Raw genomic sequence first — 18,825 nt, forward strand, 5'->3', positions numbered from 1 at the left:
AAAAAATTGGTGAACCCCTTGGAATTACCTGGATTTCTGCATAAATTGGTCATCAAATTTGATCTGACACAGCGTGCTTAAACTAATAACACGCAAATAATTGTATTTTTCTTGTCTATATTGAATACATAATTTATACTTTCCCAGTGTAGGTTGGGAAAAGTATGTGAACCCCTAGACTAATGACTTCTCCTAAAGCTAATTGGAGTCAGGAGTCAGCTAACCTGGAGTCCAATCAATGAGACGAGATTGGAGAATTTGGTTAGAGCTGCCCTGCCCTATAAAAAAACACTCAAACATCTTTTGTTTGCTATTCACAAGGATCATTGCCTGATGTGAACCAAGCCTCGAACAAAAGAGATCTTAGAAGACCTAATATTAAGAATTGTTGACTTGCATAAAGCTGGAAAGTGATATAAAAGTATCTCTAAAAGCCTTGATGTTCATTAGTCCACAGTAAGACAAATTGTCTATAAATGGGGAAAGTTCAGCACTGTTGCTACTCTCCCTAGGAGAGACCATCCTGCAAAGATGACTGCAAGAGCACAGCGCAGAATGATCAATGAGGTTAAGAAGAATCCTAGAGTGTCAGCTAAAGATTTACAGAAACCTCTGGAACATGCTAACATCTCTGTTGACGAGTCTATGATATGTAAAACACTAAACAAGAATGGTGTTCATGGGAGGGCACCACGGAAGAAGCCACTGCTGTCCAAAAAAAACATTGCTGCACGTCTGAAGTTCGTTCCTCTAAAACCACAGTCCTGCTGCTTTTCAGTTCTCTCAATTAACCAATTACTATCATTTATTAAATTATTAAGGCCATTGATTGGTCAGAGAGTACAGACACCTGGTTTCCCGGGTCTGAATCAGTCTCTGATTAAAAGACAAGGATGAAAAACCAGTATCATGAATATTTAGGCCTGTGTATGCGCAGTGCTGATTTTAGCATGTACAGTTGAAGTCGTAAGTAAACATACACCTAGGTCAAATACATACAAATACAACTCAGTTTTTCACAATTCCTAACATTTAATCCTAGTAAAAATTCCCTGTCTCAGGTCAGTTAGGATCACCACTTTATTTTAAGAATGTGAAATGTCAGAATAATAGTAGAGAGAATGATTATTTCAGCTTTTATTTCTTTCATCACATTCCCAGTGGGTCAGAAGTGTGGTGGTTAATTTCTGTATTATCAAATGAGGAGAGACAATCTTATCGCACAAGTCAGAGTTATAAGTAAACTGAATCTTTATTAGTGAGAGCTTTGCAATAGCGGTGACTCATCTGAGGTTGATTCGTTGACAGAGCCCCAACACGAAGGCTACGGAGGTATTTTATAGCAAAGATCTACCCCCTAGTCGACATAACAAACCACCGATATTAGGAACGGTTCACAAAGTGAGACTTTATAAATGAGAAAGGAGTATCCCGTAGCCAGATAGCATTCACTATAAATTAGCGTTCAGTTTAGCCCCTAAGACGAGGTTCCTATCTCGTTCCTGTTACTCCTAGCACAAAAACAGCAACTCGACCAATGGCATAAATCAATTGTCAACTCCAGACACTACCACACACATCCCCCAAAGCCAAAGGAGGGAGTGACTGGCACACAGACATTGTGGAAACCAGTAATTGGTTCCCCATTAATCACGCCATCCCTTCACATGGTTTAAGAATAGGTAAAGACACATTCACATATGAAGACAATGTTCCCCCCTGTTCTCTTCTCTTTCTGATATTCTGCATAGCACCAGGGACATGTGAAAGACAAGCCTGACCTCTCCCCTCTCTGGGCCCCAGGTGACTGAGCCCCAGGTGACTGAGCCCCAGGTGACTGAGCCCCAGGTGACTGAGCCCCAGGTGACTGAGCCCCAGGTGACTGAGCCCCAGCTGAGGGAAGAAATGCAACTGCCAACACCAGAGTCCAAAGGGATACATTCTAATGACAAATATATCACATAAGCATATCATGCAGATAAAAGCTTCCCACAATACGTTGGGTGAATTTTGGCCCATTCCTCCTGACAGAGCTGGTGTAACTGAGTCAGGTTTGTAGGCCTCCTTGCTTGCACATGCTTTTTCAGTTCTGCCCACAAATTGAGGTCAGGGCTTTGTGATGGCCACTCCAATACCTTGACTTTGTTGTCCTTAAGCCATTTTGCCACAACTTTGGAAGTATGCTTGGGGTCATTGTCCATTTGGAAGACCCATTTGCGTCCAAGCTTTAACTTCCTGACTGATGTCTTGAGATGTTGCTTCAATATATCCACATAATTTTGCTACCTCATGATGCCATCTATTTTGTGAAGTGCACAAGTCCCTCCTGCAGCAAAGCACACCCACAACATGATGCTGCCACCTCCATGCTTCACGGTTTGGATGGTGTTCTTCAGCATGCAAGCATCACCCTTTTTTCTCCAAACATAACGATGGTCATTATGGCAAAATGGCAAAACAGTTCGATTTTTGTGTCATCAGACCAGAAGACATTGCTCCAAAAAGTATGATCTTTGTCCCCATGTGCAGTTGCAAACCGTAGTCAGGCTTTTTTATGGCGGTTTTGGAGCAGTGGCTTCTTCCTTGCTGAGCGGCCTTTCAGGTTAAAGGACTCGTTTTACTGTGGATATAGATAATTGTGTACCTGTTTCCTCCAGCATCTTCACCAAGGTCCTTTGCTGTTGTTCTGGGATTGATTTGCACTTTTCACACCAAAGTACGTTCTTCTCTAGACGACAGAAAGCGTCTCCTTTCTGAGTTGTGTGACGGCTGTGTGGTCCCATGGTGTTTATACTTGCGTATAATTGTTTGTACAGATGAACGTGGTACCGTCAGGCGTTTGTAAATTGCTCCCAAGGATGAACCAGACTTCTGGAGGTCTACAATTTCTATTCTGAGGTCTTGGCTGATTTATTTAGATTTTCCCATGATGTCAAGCAAAGAGGCACTGAGTTTGAAGGTAGGCCTTGAAATACATCCACAGGTACACCTTCAATTGACTAAAATTATGACAATTAGCATATTAGAAGCTTCTAAAGCCATGACATAATTTTCTGGAATTTTCCAAGCTGTTTAAAGGCACAGTCAACTTAGTGTATGTAAACTTCTGACCCACTGGAATTGTGATACAATAAATTAAGTGAAATAATCTGTTTGTAAACAACTGTTGGAAAAATGACTTGTGTCATGCACAAAGTAGATGTCCTAACCGACTTGCCAAAACTATAGTTTGTTAACAAGAAATTTGTGGAGTTGTTGAAAAACAAGTTTTAATGACTCCAACCTAAGTGTATGTAAACTAGTTTTAATGACTCCAACCTAAGTGTATGTAAACTAGTTTTAATGACTCCAACCTAAGTGTATGTAAACTAGTTTTAATGACTCCAACCTAAGTGTATGTAAACTAGTTTTAATGACTCCAACCTAAGTGTATGTAAACTAGTTAATGACTCCAACCTAAGTGTATGTAAACTAGTTTTAATGACTCCAACCTAAGTGTATGTAAACTTACGACATCAACTGTACATCTTGATGGGGCAAAAAAACATTGTATGTATTATAGATGCATGCCAGCAAAGCCACTACACAAATCAACAAAAAACAAGATTAATTGTACTATAACGGTGCCAAACGGTGCCCACAAACTGTTAGGGCCAACATAAATCTGTCCCAACAGCAGAGTCCCAACAGCAGAGTCCCAACACCTTACCACTGCTACACCTGGCTATCAGTGGAGCCTTGTCTGGCAGCGAAACAATTAATCCAGCCTCATTTACTGCCTTTTAAAAGAACATAGCTGATCAGAGGCAATCTGTAATTTCCATTAAGTAAATAATGAGCAAGCTACTTTATAAAACTACTTTTGAAATGTACAGCGGCAGAATTCAGAACATTTGGCGGCCTTAGTGTTCTCCCTGTACATCAAGTCAGAACCGTAGGATAAATAATGGGGGGCATATGAGCAGACAATGAAAGCTCTTACAATATTCAATGATTACATCTCTCTAAAACAGGCTATAGGCTAATTAAGAGGGGAAAAGGGAGCAAATTATTAGCGTGATGCACATGGGCTACTAACAGCTTACTACACAACTTACACTTAGTAACGTTATTACTTTCTAAGCTACAGTATACATATCTCCCTGTCATATTCCATCAATTATCCAGCAGCATACAATACATTTTTTAGACTCAAGTTGTTCTGCTGTGCTCACTTCCTTCTAAACCACTCATTGTTGAATTTGCCATTTCTATCTTGTTGTGTAACGTTTATGTCCAATGGCCGATGAGCACCGATACGGTTTATTTGTAATTTCTCTTCTTAATTTCTCTTCATGTGACAAGGATTGAACAGGATTTGCCAGTAGATTTTGGACTTGATTCATGATGTTGACCGCTGGCTAAGATTTTGAAAGTATGACGTTGACATGATCCGTCCAATCAAAGCTACTGTAGATATATCGTGATTTGACGTCCTTTTATCCGTGACCAATGACCTTGACCCTTCTTAGATGGGTACCTTTTCGAGGTCTCCCCTTACACGTCGCGGGGACAGAGTTTCCCCATGTGTGACAGAACACTGAGCTATTCACGGACCAAAAATAATCAGCACGTAGCAGGTAAATTGTGGGCCCACCTGCCCTAAATGACACACAGTGTGTGCGCAAGTCTAATCGCGTTTCCATAAAATGTTTGGGTTACGTTATTGGTGGATTTAAGTTTCCGATTAAAATGCAGTAATTTACCAGTTTGCAATCTTCCACGTGGATGTGATGTTCAGATGCTCATGAACAATACCTTTAGTTTATTTCCATATAGTAGGTCTAATGTTTTCTATGTTTGTACTTGGTGTATATCTGAGCTCCTTGTCTGTCAGTGTTTGGTGTCTCTGAGCTCCTTGTCTGTCAGTGTTTGGTGTCTCTCTGAGCTCCATGTCTGTCAGTGTTTGGTGTCTCTCTGAGCTCCTTGTCTGTCAGTGTTTGGTGTCTCTGAGCTCCTTGTCTGTCAGTGTTTGGTGTCTCTCTGAGCTCCATGTCTGTCAGTGTTTGGTGTCTCTCTGAGCTCCTTGTCTGTCAGTGTTTGGTGTCTCTCTGAGCTCCTTGTCTGACAGTGTTTGGTGTCTCTCTGAGCTTCATGTCTGTCAGTGTTTGGTGTCTCTCTGAGCTCCATGTCTGTCAGTGTTTGGTGTCTCTCTGAGCTCCTTGTCCGTCAGTGTTTGGTGTCTCTGAGTTTTGTCCTTCACCTGTACAACCTTTACACTGTGAATAAACAGGACACTATTTACACCTGATCCTGCTGCCTCCTGCTACTCACAGCTCTTTAAGAATGCTTCAACTGGGAGGCTAATCATATGTGTTCCTTCAGTCAGTATTGAATTTACTCTCGTCTCCAAAAGTCAATGGCCATTACACAATCTCCTCTTCTTCTTCCTCCGTCAACATGAAATCTACAGAATGAAACAAACTCTCCTGTTTATGACGTTAACCTTCAGAGGCAGAGGGAGAACGAGGGAGAGTCCAACCCGAGTCCCTTGAGGCTCAGTTGTTAGAGCCTGAGGTTTGTAATGTTGACAGTTTGATTCCAATGGAGGGGATGTACTCACTTCTGAACGCTGCTCCAGCTAAGAGTCTGTTAAATAAGTACTACTAACGCAGACAACTCACTTCTGAACGCTGCTCCAGCTAAGAGTCTGTTAAATAAGTAAAGGACTACTAACGCAGACAACTCACTTCTGAACGCTGCTCCAGCTAAGAGTGTCTTTTAAATAAGTAAAGGACTACTAACGCAGACAACTCATATCTGAGACGAGCAAACACACATTTAAGTTGAACACTGCGTATTTCTAATCCAGTTGGACGTAAAAGAAGAATATGAAATGTAAAACAAGGGATGTTATTTAGACTCTGGGCCCTATGCCCCGTCTGGCTCTACACCAGGCGAACTAGACCTTCTCATTACATTTTGTCAAAATCAGTCATCATTTGGGAAGGCATGTCTCGATCATTCCACATCATTTTAAATGTCAAAAAAAACTAAATAACTGATGTTTGGAAAATTGAGATAGTTGGAGAAAGCAGGAAAACTATTTAAGTTTATCATCTGGACACTGACAGACATGGAGCTCAGAGAGACACCAAACACACATTGTATTTATTCTACATTGGTCAGGTGTGTTAGGACTGGAAACACTTAATAGTATCAGAAGACCCAAACCGCCATCCCTTTCATACGAAAGACAAAGACTCGGGGGGAAAAAAGCATAAAATAACATTTAGTCCAGCATTTGGACATCAAATACCTTGGACAAACACACGTGCATTGTGGGAGATGGTCTTCAGAAGCGTAACAGTCAGCCCAGTGTTCAGACACCGTGATTGACACCCATGGCATTTGAAATGCAATTTCCGTCTGTTGATATTTAGCTAATTGTATTGCATTAGAAGCAGTTGTAGTGATATTTGTGGGTTATTGAAGGGAGAACACACACACACACAGGTATGATGATGGAAATGTTCCTGTTTATTTCTCAATTATCCACCAATCATCCTCCATCTGTCTGTCAGCGGTTACAATACTGAAGGAGAGTAGAAACATTATCTCTGTGTGTGTGTGTGTGTGTGTGTGTGTGTGTGTGTGTGTGTGTGTGTTCTGAAAACAGACTCTGAAATCAGCTGTCCAACAGGGCCATCTGCTGGTAGTGGTGTGCAGGCTTTAGCTCTAGCCCTGCTCTAACACAAGTTATTCAACCAATCAGCTGCTCACCAGGACCATGCTTTGTACAAGCAGGTGTGTTAATAGTTTGGCTGGAGCAATATCTCCCAGTAATTAATCATTATCAGGAGAAGGGGTTGGCTAAGCTTTCCAAACAACTGTTACAAACAACTGTTTAACCACAGAACTACAACTCTATAACCACAACTCTATAACCACAGAACTACAACTCTATAACCACAGAACTACAACTCTATAACCACAGAACTACAACTCTATAACCACAGAACACCTGTTTTAACTTTGTGCTAAATGAGTGTTCCAGTACAAATGAGAATCCATTAAGAAAGTCATATACCGCAATGTGTGAAATCTTGGGAATAATACGAGGTTTGAATATTCAATCAAAAGAATTTAATGAATGAATAACATATTTACATACGTCAATGTAAGAGCTAGTGAGTGTGATACACCATGAACCCAGACAGTATGACCAGTGATACAACATGAACCCAGACAGTATGACCAGTGATACACCATGAACCCAGACAGTATGACCACAGTGATACACCATGAACCCAGACAGTATGACCACAGTGATACACCATGAACCCAGACAGTATGACCAGTGATACACCATGAACCCAGACAGTATGACCACAGTGATACAACATGAACCCAGACAGTATGACCAGTGATACACCATGAACCCAGACAGTATGACCAGTGATACACCATGAACCCAGATAGTATGACCAGTGATACACCATGAACCCAGACAGTATGACCACAGTGATACAACATGAACCCAGACAGTATGACCACAGTGATACAACATGAACCCAGACAGTATGACCACAGTGATACAACATGAACCCAGACAGTATGACCACAGTGATACACCATGAACCCAGACAGTATGACCACAGTGATACAACATGAACCCAGACAGTATGACCACAGTGATACAACATGAACCCAGACAGTATGACCACAGTGATACACCATGAACCCAGACAGTATGACCAGTGATACACCATGAACCCAGACAGTATGACCACAGTGATACACCATGAACCCAGACAGTATGACCAGTGATACACCATGAACCCAGACAGTATGACCAGTGATACACCATGAACCCAGACAGTATGACCAGTGATACACCATGAACCCAGACAGTATGACCAGTGATACACCATGAACCCAGACAGTATGACCAGTGATACACCATGAACCCAGACAGTATGACCACAGTGATACAACATGAACCCAGACAGTATGACCACAGTGATACAACATGAACCCAGACAGTATGACCACAGTGATACAACATGAACCCAGACAGTATGACCACAGTGATACAACATGAACCCAGACAGTATGACCACAGTGATACAACATGAACCCAGACAGTATGACCACAGTGATACACCATGAACCCAGACAGTATGACCACAGTGATACACCATGAACCCAGACAGTATGACCACAGTGATACAACATGAACCCAGACAGTATGACCACAGTGATACACCATGAACCCAGACAGTATGACCACAGTGATACAACATGAACCCAGACAGTATGACCACAGTGATACACCATGAACCCAGACAGTATGACCACAGTGATACACCATGAACCCAGACAGTATGACCACAGTGATACAACATGAACCCAGACAGTATGACCACAGTGATACACCATGAACCCAGACAGTATGACCAGTGATACAACATGAACCCAGACAGTATGACCACAGTGATACACCATGAACCCAGACAGTATGACCACAGTGATACAACATGAACCCAGACAGTATGACCACAGTGATACAACATGAACCCAGACAGTATGACCACAGTGATACACCATGAACCCAGACAGTATGACCACAGTGATACACCATGAACCCAGACAGTATGACCACAGTGATACAACATGAACCCAGACAGTATGACCACAGTGATACAACATGAACCCAGACAGTGTGACCACAGTGATACAACATGAACCCAGACAGTGTGACCACAGTGATACAACATGAACCCAGACAGTATGACCACAGTGATACAACATGAACCCAGACAGTGTGACCACAGTGATACACCATGAACCCAGACAGTATGACCAGTGATACAACATGAACCCAGACAGTATGACCACAGTGATACACCATGAACCCAGACAGTATGACCACAGTGATACAACATGAACCCAGACAGTATGACCACAGTGATACACCATGAACCCAGACAGTATGACCACAGTGATACAACATGAACCCAGACAGTATGACCACAGTGATACAACATGAACCCAGACAGTATGACCAGTGATACACCATGAACCCAGACAGTATGACCACAGTGATACAACATGAACCCAGACAGTATGACCAGTGATACAACATGAACCCAGACAGTATGACCACAGTGATACAACATGAACCCAGACAGTATGACCACAGTGATACAACATGAACCCAGACAGTATGACCACAGTGATACAACATGAACCCAGACAGTATGACCAGTGATACAACATGAACCCAGACAGTATGACCAGTGATACACCATGAACCCAGACAGTATGACCAGTGATACAACATGAACCCAGACAGTATGACCACAGTGATACAACATGAACCCAGACAGTATGACCACAGTGATACAACATGAACCCAGACAGTATGACCACAGTGATACAACATGAACCCAGACAGTATGACCACAGTGATACAACATGAACCCAGACAGTATGACTAGTGATACAACATGAACCCAGACAGTATGACCAGTGATACACCATGAACCCAGACAGTATGACCAGTGATACAACATGAACCCAGACAGTATGACCACAGTGATACAACGTGAACCCAGACAGTATGACCACAGTAAAGCTTCCAAACAAAAAGACTGGTTGGAAGCTTTCCTGCCTGTCCCCTTATTTCCCCCTTGTCCCCCTCTTTCCCCCCTGTCCCCCCTGTCCCCCACTTTCCCCCCTGTCCCCACAATCTCACCATCCCTTATTTTCTCTCTCCATTCCAGCAGTGGCTTGACCAATCTTTTAATAATTCACTCACTTAGTGCCCACTCTGAAACCACAATCTATTTGACTATAAGTCACTTAGAAAAATAACACTAATGTAACTGGAACAGAGACAGTGCAGACATTAACAATACTCTTTAAAGTGACTATGACTTATTAGTCCCATTGAGAACAGGGTGGAAGGAAGAGAGAGACAGAGAGACAGAGAGACAGAGAGACAGAGAGACAGAGAGACAGAGAGACAGAGAGAGAGAAGTTGATACATTCTTTCATTCAGTAGTTTTAACATATGAATGGCACTCTGATCAAGAGTCTTTGTTAACTAACATCCAGTCATGTGTAATTTACCCTTCCCAGTTTCCTCTGTCTAGTTCCTTATTGTTGTGTAAGTCAACAGACTGGTCATTAAGGGATTAATAAACCCCTAGCTAGGCTTGTGGAAGTATAGCAGACCATATCCTCATCCAAACCACAGCCCCAACTTAAATACATTTGTTTCAACTGGAATAAACTGGGTCTGAAAACCAAAACGACAGATGGTCTACTCACCTATTTCATTTTCTCTTCACAAACTTTTTGAAAACTAGACCCAGCCAATCTCTACCGTAGGCAACAAAACCCAGAATACACCAACAGCAGACTACTACCCAGAATACACCAACAGCAGCAAACTACCCAGAATACACCAACAGCAAACTACTACCCAGAATACACCAACAAACTACCCAGAATACACCAACAGCAGCATACTACCCAGAATACACTAACAGCAAACTACTACCCAGAATACACCAACAGCAGCATACTACCCAGAATACACCAACAGCAAACTACTACCCAGAATACACCAACAAACTACCCAGAATACACCAACAGCAAACTACTACCCAGAATACACCAACAAACTACCCAGAATACACCAACAGCAGCATACTACCCAGAATACACCAACAGCAGCATACTGCCCAGAATACACCAAAAGCAGCATACTACCCAGAATACACCAAGTGTTAATTCTGGCGGTTAACCAGGTTAGTTCTGATAGGTAGTGTAGTATCTATCCAGTGACTAGGGTTCAGGATCATGGAGGTCCACATAGTGACTTCCTCCTCTGTTGAATCCATCCAACACACTGCCGCCCCGTAGCTCAGACCTGTAACACACACACACACACGCCATGTTACAGTGGCATCTGTGCATACATAGTGCGTATCTATGTGTGTCTGTGTGTGTTAGTTTGAATCTCACCTGTCCCAGGGCTGAGTCTGACCCCTCCCAGCAGGTGTGTTTTTATCCCTTCGCGGTGCCAGACAGTCAGCTCTGTGCAGGCCTCCCTCAGGTCGGCAGGTTTGAACCCTTCGTACACCATGGTGTGGTTGTAGATTGGACTGACTGACCGCTTGACCACGCGCGTCTTCTGACCGCTCGACCGGCCGGCGTCCGGCAGCACGTAGCTTTGGATCAAAGTTAAGAGTACAGTTTTTATAGACGTTCCACTAAAAACAGTCCTGTCCCACTAACGCCAGTCTCTGAAATACAGGCGTTGAGGTCTGCCACACTGCTGGTATTCCTACGTCTGACCTCTGAACCCTGTGGTTCTCAAACTGTGGGGCACACCCCCTGGGGTTGCACGAGGGGTCTCTCAATTCAATTCAAGGGGCTTTATTGGCATGGGAAACATATGTTTACGTATGTTTATGTTTATGTAGATAATAAAAAGTGAAACAATCTATAAAAAAAAATCAAGGAATTGAGTCCAGCTTGCAACTTACTCTAGAATGTTGTAATAGTAGAATGTACAAGGTGACATTACTAAACTGGGTTGTAATAGTAGAATGTACAAGGTGACATTACTAAACTGGGTTGTAATAGTAGAATGTACAGGGTGACATTACTAAACTGGGTTGTAATAGTAGAATGTACAAGGTGACATTACTAAACTGGGTTGTAATAGTAGAATGTACAAGGTGACATTACTAAACTGGGTTGTAATAGTAGAATGTACAAGGTGACATTACTAAACTGGGTAGTAATAGTAGAATGTACAAGGTGACATTACTAAACTGGGTTGTAATAGTAGAATGTACAAGGTGACATTACTAAACTGGGTAGTAATAGTAGAATGTACAAGGTGACATTACTAAACTGGGTTGTAATAGTAGAATGTACAAGGTGACATTACTAAACTGGGTTGTAATAGTAGAATGTACAAGGTGACATTACTAAACTGGGTTGTAATAGTAGAATGTACAGGGTGACATTACTAAACTGGGTTGTAATAGTAGAATGTACAGGGTGACATTACTAAACTGGGTTGTAATAGTAGAATGTACAAGGTGACATTACTAAACTGGGTTGTAATAGTAGAATGTACAAGGTGACATTACTAAACTGGGTTGTAATAGTAGAATACACAAGGTGACATTACTAAACTGGGTAGTAATAGTAGAATGTACAAGGTGACATTACTAAACTGGGTAGTACATCATCAGTTCCTCGTCTTGTCAGTCATTACATAACTTAGAGAACAATTTATAACTTGTCAGAAATGTCCAGATCAACTAACGTTTCTCAGCCACTCAAATATCACCTGAAATAAACATTAGAAATGGTCAAATGTATAGAATTACAAGAACATTAGCTTTACTGAAACACTTTCTCTGCACCCCATGACAAAATGTGTAGAATTGTGGGAAATAATCTTTAAAATCAGCAAACTGTTGTCTCCCCCATCAAGAGGGGTGTGAACAGTGCTAGAAATAGACGTGGCACGGGATGTTAGACGGGATGTTTCCCAATGCTGGAAGTGGGGCCTGTGTGAATAAGTTAGGGAACACCTTCTCTAACCCACCTCTCGACGAAGGAGTCGATGGCGCCACCTTTGGTGGAGAGAAGACCCTGCGCCTGCCGCAGCCAAATGTGTATCTCCCCAGATGGAGGAAGACCTCCACCTACACACACACACACACACACAGATGAGACAGAGAGAAAGGAAATGACGTCTGTGTGTGGCTTGACGTCTGTGGGTGACGTGCGTAGTGAGCTCAGCTCACCCTCAGATCCTGCTGGGGTGAACTTGATAGAGAGCATGATGTTTCCTCGACTACTGATAGACTCTGGACTACACTGCAACTGAGAGAGAGAGAGAGAGAGAGAGAGAGAGAGAGAGAGAGAGACAGGGAGAGAGAGAGACAGGGAGAAAGAAGAGCGAGAGAGAGAGAGAGGGAGAAAGAAGAGAGAGAGAGAGACAGAGGTGAAAGGAGCGAGAGAGGGAAAGAGAGAGGGAGATTGAAGAGAGGAGCACTCAGGTTAGAAAAGCTCGTTGAAATTCTCAGCACCTCTCCTCCTGTTAAGACTACACACAATGTAGGACTTACTGCATGCTGTGGTGTGTGAATGTGCATGTGCGTGTGTGGGTGTAGGTGTTTGATGTATGCGTGTTTGGGTGTTTGTGTGTCTGTATGTACACGTTTGCTCGCACGTGTGTGTATTGGTCCTACCCGTGGCTGTAGTTTGTACCAGTCAGGGTCTGTGTGTGTCCAGTCCCAGTGAGCCAGCTCCAGCTCTACCTCTCCTAGGAACAGGTTTCTACCCAGGGAGGCAGCGTGCCACACAGACAGGTTCAGAGTCCTGCCACGCACCTCTGACACGCTGATCTTATACTGGAAAACACAAACAACGTTAACACACACATCATTCATATCAAAATGTATTAGTCACATGCACCGAATACAATGAAATGCTTACTTATTAAGCAACAACGCAGTTAAGAATATTATATATATATATATATACTGCTCAAAAAAATAAAGGGAACACTTAAACAACACAATGTAACTCCAAGTCAATCGCACTTCTGTGAAATCAAACTGTCCACTTAGGAAGCAACACTGATTGACAATAAATTTCACATGCTGTTGTGCAAATGGAATAGACAACAGGTGGAAATTATAGGCAATTAGCAAGACACCCCCAATAAAGGAGTGGTTCTGCAGGTGGTGACCACAGACCACTTCTCAGTTCCTATGCTTCCTGGCTGATGTTTTGGTCACTTTTGAATGCTGGCGGTGCTTTCACTCTCGTGGTAGCATGAGATGGAGTCTACAACCCACACAAGTGGCTCAGGTAGTGCAGCTCATCCAGGATGGCACATCAATGCGAGCTGTGGCAAGAAGGTTTGCTGTGTCTGTCAGCGTAGTGTCCAGAGTATGGAGGCACTACCAGGAGACAGGCCAGTACATCAGGAGACGTGGAGGAGGCCGTAGGAGGGCAACAACCCAGCAGCAGGACCGCTACCTCCGAACTTTGTGCAAGGAGGAGCAGGAGGAGCACTGCCAAAGCCCTGCAAAATGACCTCCAGCAGGCCACAAATGTGCATGTGTCTGCTCAAACGGTCAGAAACAGACTCCATGAGGGTGGTATGAGGGCCCGACGTCCACAGGTGGGGGTTGTGCTTACAGCCCAACACCGTGCAGGACGTTTGGCATTTGCCAGAGAACACCAAGATTGGCAAATTCGCAACTGGCGCCCTGTGCTCTTCACAGATGAAAGCAGGTTCACACTGAGCACGTGACAGACGTGACAGAGTCTGGAGACGCCGTGGAGAACGTTCTGCTGCCTGCAACATCCTCCAGCATGACTGGTTTGGCGGTGGGTCAGTCATGGTGTGGGGTGGCATTTCTTTGGGGGGACGCACAGCCCTCCATGTGCTCGCCAGAGGTAGCCTGACTGCCATTAGGTACCGAGATGAGATCCTCAGACCCCTTGTGAGACCATATGCTGGTGCGGTTGGCGCTGGGTTCCTCCTAATGCAAGACAATGCTAGACCTCATGTGGCTGGAGTGTGTCAGCAGTTCCTGCAAGAGGAAGGCATTGATGCTATGGACTGGCCCGCCCGTTCCCCAGACCTGAATCCAATTGAGCACATCTGGGACATCATGTCTCGCTCCATCCACCAACGCCACGTTGCACCACAGACTGTCCAGGAGTTGGCGGATGCTTTAGTCCAGGTCTGGGAGGAGATCCCTCAGGAGACCATCCGCCACCTCATCAGGAGCATGCTCAGGCGTTGTAGGGAGGTCATACAGGCACGTGGAGGCCACACACACTACTGAGCCTCATTTTTACTTGTTTAAAGGACATTACATCAAAGTTGGATCAGCCTGTAGTGTGGTTTTCCACTTTAATTTTGACTGTGACTCCAAATCCAGACCTCCATAGGTTGATACATTTAATTTCCATTGATCATTTTTGTGTGATTTTGTTGTCAGCACATTCAACTATGTAAAGAAAAAAGTATTTAATAAGAATATTTCATTCATTCAGATCTGGGATGTGTTATTTTAGTGTTCCCTTCATTTTTTTGAGCAGTGTGTATATATATATATATATGAGTAAGAGTAAGAAATAAAAGTAACAAGTTAATTAAAGAGCAGCAGTAAAATAACAATAGCGAGACTACACACAGGGGGGTACCCCGGTTGGGGGGGGGGGGGGGGGGGGGGTGTTTAGCGGTCTTATGGCTTGAGGGTAGAAGCTGTTTAGAAGCCTCTTGGACCTGGACTTCCGGTACCGCTTGCCGTGCGGTAGCAGAGAGAACAGTCTATGACTAGGGTGGCTGGAGTTCTTTGACAATTTTTAGGGTCTTCCTCTGACACCGCCTGGTATAGAGGTCCTGGATGGCAGGAAGCTTGGCCCCAGTGATGTACTGGGCTGTACGCACTACCCTCTGTAGTGCCTTGCGGTCGGAGGCCGAGCAGTTGCCATTACCAGGCAGTGATGTAACCAGTCAGGATGCTCTCGATGGTGCAGCTGTAAAACCTTTTGAGGATCCGAGGACCCATGCCAAATCTTTTCAGTCTCCTGAGGGGGAATAGGTGTTGTCGTGCCCTCTTCACGACTGTCTTAATGTGCTAGGACCATGTTATAATTGCACATTATAATGAGAGAGACAGGAATGAGACAGACCAGAGAGACAGACAGGCAGAGAGAGGAGAGACATGAGAGAGACAGACCAGAGAGACAGGCAGGCAGAGGAGAGACAGAGATACAGGAATGAGACAGACAGGCAGAGAGAGGAGAGACATGAGAGAGGCAGACCAGAGAGACAGGCAGGCAGAGGAGATACATGAGAGATACAGGAATGAGACAGACCAGAGAGACAGACAGGCAGAGAGAGGAGAGACATGAGAGAGACAGACAGGCAGGCAGAGAGAGGAGAGACATGAGAGAGACAGACCAGAGAGACAGGCAGGCAGAGAGAGGAGAGACATGAGAGAGACAGACCAGAGAGACAGGCAGGCAGACAGGCAGAGAGAGAAGAGACATGAGAGATACAGGAATGAGACAGACCAGAGAGACAGACAGGCAGAGAGAGGAGAGACATCAGAGACAGGCAGGCAGAGAGAGGAGAGACATGAGAGAGACAGACCAAAGAGACAGACAGGCAGAGAGAGGAGAGACATGACAGAATCCGAGGGAAATAAATGGAGAAACAAAACGAGAGATGTGTGGCTGCTCTCACTTTTAGTGTCTGGTCAAAGACTGGGTTGAGGGTCTTTCTCTTTACTGTTGTTTTCTTCTTACTGTGAGACGACTTATCAGGCAGGAGATAGGCCTTTGCGTACCTAACACACACACACACACACACACACACACACACACACACGCTTCTTAAACGGATAGTTCCCAAAAATTATCCCAGTCAGCATCCTCGAAATACCAACCCTACTTTACTTACGGGTCGGAGTGGTTCTTGCGTGCAGCAACCAGGCCTTCACAACGACACACTTTGACCTGTAGCTCCTCCCTCTGAGTGTCATAGTCCAATGAGAACAGGACACGCCCCTTCACCTCCACCGCCCCAAATTCCCCAGAACTGAACAGACTCATCATACTGCCACTTAGCTACACAGAGAGAACACACACACAAACACACAGAGAGAACACACACAAACACACAGAGAGAATACACACAAACACACAGAGAGAATACACACAAACACACAGAGAGAATACACACAAACACAGAATATACACACAGTTGATCAAAATAATCCCACTTAGCTGAAGGAACACCTTGAGTATGTATGTGTGTGTGTGTGTCTGTGTGTGTGTGTCTCACTGTGTAGTTAGACTGTAGACTTAGAGTGCTGATGGAGAGCCCAGGCCTTAGAAGCGTCAGATCAGCTTCTGTCACGACACTGGACACAGAGTCTGTATCCTACACACACACCACACACACACACACACACACACACACACACACACACACTGTCAGCATGTTTCTAGAGCAATACTATGAGGGAGGGAGGAAAACTACCTTTCCACAACTAGACTGACAATCCTCCATCTACACACTGAATTATCCAGCTAATGAACACATACACACGACTAACCTGTGGGTTTGGGCTCCTGGGTCTGGGTCTGGGTCTGGGTTTGGGCTCCTGGGTCTGGGTCTGGGTCTGGGCTCCTGGGTCTGGGTCTGGGTTTGGGCTCCTGGGTCTGGGTCTGGGTCTGGGTCTGGCTGTAGGTGGACTCCTGTAACTGAGATAAACATGTTTTAAAAAACGACATCCATTAAAACTGTACATACCAGTCCTTCTCCAAGAGAAACATTCCCTAGCCACTACTATACCATCCGAACCCTCTGTATTAGAAATGCCTTCACCTTCTCTTGTCGTCCTCTATCTGAGAGCTGGGGTCGTTGTTGTTAGTGGGAGGAGCATCTTCTGTCTGCCCTTTAAACACCCCACTCACAGACAAATCTGCCAATCAATCAATCAATCAATCAACCAACCAATACCAGATGGCCTCCTACACTTGGTTATTCTTGGTGTGTGTGTGAGAGAGTGAGAGAGTGAGTGAGTGAGTGAGTGAGTGTGGTCTGACCTGTTCTTGGCTTCCTGCCTCGTATGGATGCCTGTACGATGTCAACGCCATCCTTTGTGTCTCGGTAACGCTTGCTCCTCTCCTCATGAAACCACGCCCCCGACAGCAACCTCAGACGCACTGGGTTCGCCTCTTTCTGCTGCAGGGTCCTGAGGGTTTAACATCATGTTTCACTATTGTACCAATTATTGCAATGACTGTGATATGTGTTTGTTTTCCCTATGAAAAGAGCATCTAGGGGCCTCCCAAGTGGCGCAGCAGTCTAAGGCGTCACTACAGACCTGGGTTCAATCCCGGGTTGTATCACAACCGTGATCGGGAGTCCCATAGAGTGGCACAGAATTGGCCCAGCATCGTCCGGGCTAGGGAAGGGTTTGGCAGAGGGGGGGGCTTTACTTGGCTCATCGCGCTCTAGCGACTCCTTGTGGCGGGCCGGGCAACTGCAGGATGACCGTGGTTGTCAGGTGAACTTTGTTTCCTCCGACACATTGGTGCAGCTGGCTTCCGGTTTAAATCGGCAGGTGCTAAGGAGTGGTGTCACCTTGGCGGTGTCGGTTTGGCGGTGTCGGTTTGGTGGTGTCACCTTGGCGGTGTCGGTTTGGTGGTGTCGGTTTGGTGGTGTCACCTTGGCGGTGTCGGTTTGGTGGTGTCGGTTTGGAGGTGTCGGTTTGGCGGTGTCGGTTTGGCGGTGTCGGTTTGGCAGTGTCGACACATGACTCGACCTTTGCCTCTCCCGAAGCCCGTTGGGGAATTGCAGCGATGAGACAAGATCGAAACAAGATCGAAATTGTGGAGAGAAAGGGGGTAAAATATAAGCAAAATTAAAATGTAAATAAAGAGCATCTGATACGGCAAAAAATTTTAAGTAAAACAATGTTTTAGTTATTTGAATCAGGTGTGTTAGTGCTGGGCTGGAACAAACACCTGCACCAACACCAACATTAACAACATTAACATACCTCTATAAAAAAATAAAAACTTAAATGAATTAATTAATTTGGGTGGCAGGTAGCCTAGCGGTTAGAGTGTTGGGCCAATAACCGGAAGGTTGCAAGTTCAAACCCCCAAGCTGACAAGGTACAAATCTGTCATTCTGCCCCTGAACAAGGCAGTTAACCCACTGTTCCCCTGAACAAGGCAGTTAACCCACTGTTCCCCTGAACAAGG

The 18,825-nt window shown here is 44.5% G+C and overlaps 1 protein-coding gene across 5 annotated transcripts in view; it reads right to left on the bottom strand.

Moving 5' to 3' along the window:
- Window positions 1–10,549: 10,549 nt before the first annotated feature.
- Window positions 10,550–18,825, bottom strand: part of LOC110489368 (synaptotagmin-like protein 1) — a 9,490-nt gene continuing 1,214 nt past the window's right edge. For all 5 annotated transcript variants that reach the window (XM_036971625.2, XM_090227468.1, XM_036971628.2 and 2 more), the window contains 11 exons: window positions 17,659–17,807; window positions 17,438–17,534; window positions 17,166–17,313; window positions 16,892–16,990; window positions 16,508–16,674; window positions 16,292–16,394; window positions 13,269–13,430; window positions 12,822–12,900; window positions 12,620–12,719; window positions 11,017–11,222; window positions 10,550–10,921 (listed from right to left, as the gene is read on the bottom strand). In XM_036971625.2, coding sequence (XP_036827520.1) covers window positions 10,779–10,921; window positions 11,017–11,222; window positions 12,620–12,719; window positions 12,822–12,900; window positions 13,269–13,430; window positions 16,292–16,394; window positions 16,508–16,674; window positions 16,892–16,990; window positions 17,166–17,313; window positions 17,438–17,534; window positions 17,659–17,807 — 1,453 coding nt within the window. In that variant the 3' untranslated portion in view covers window positions 10,550–10,778. The remainder of the gene's footprint in view (window positions 10,922–11,016; window positions 11,223–12,619; window positions 12,720–12,821; window positions 12,901–13,268; window positions 13,431–16,291; window positions 16,395–16,507; window positions 16,675–16,891; window positions 16,991–17,165; window positions 17,314–17,437; window positions 17,535–17,658; window positions 17,808–18,825) is intronic.

The sequence above is a fragment of the Oncorhynchus mykiss genome, chromosome 30, assembly GCF_057628025.1.
Source record: "Oncorhynchus mykiss isolate SJ-2025 chromosome 30, ASM5762802v1, whole genome shotgun sequence".
Taxonomy (NCBI): domain Eukaryota; kingdom Metazoa; phylum Chordata; class Actinopteri; order Salmoniformes; family Salmonidae; genus Oncorhynchus; species Oncorhynchus mykiss.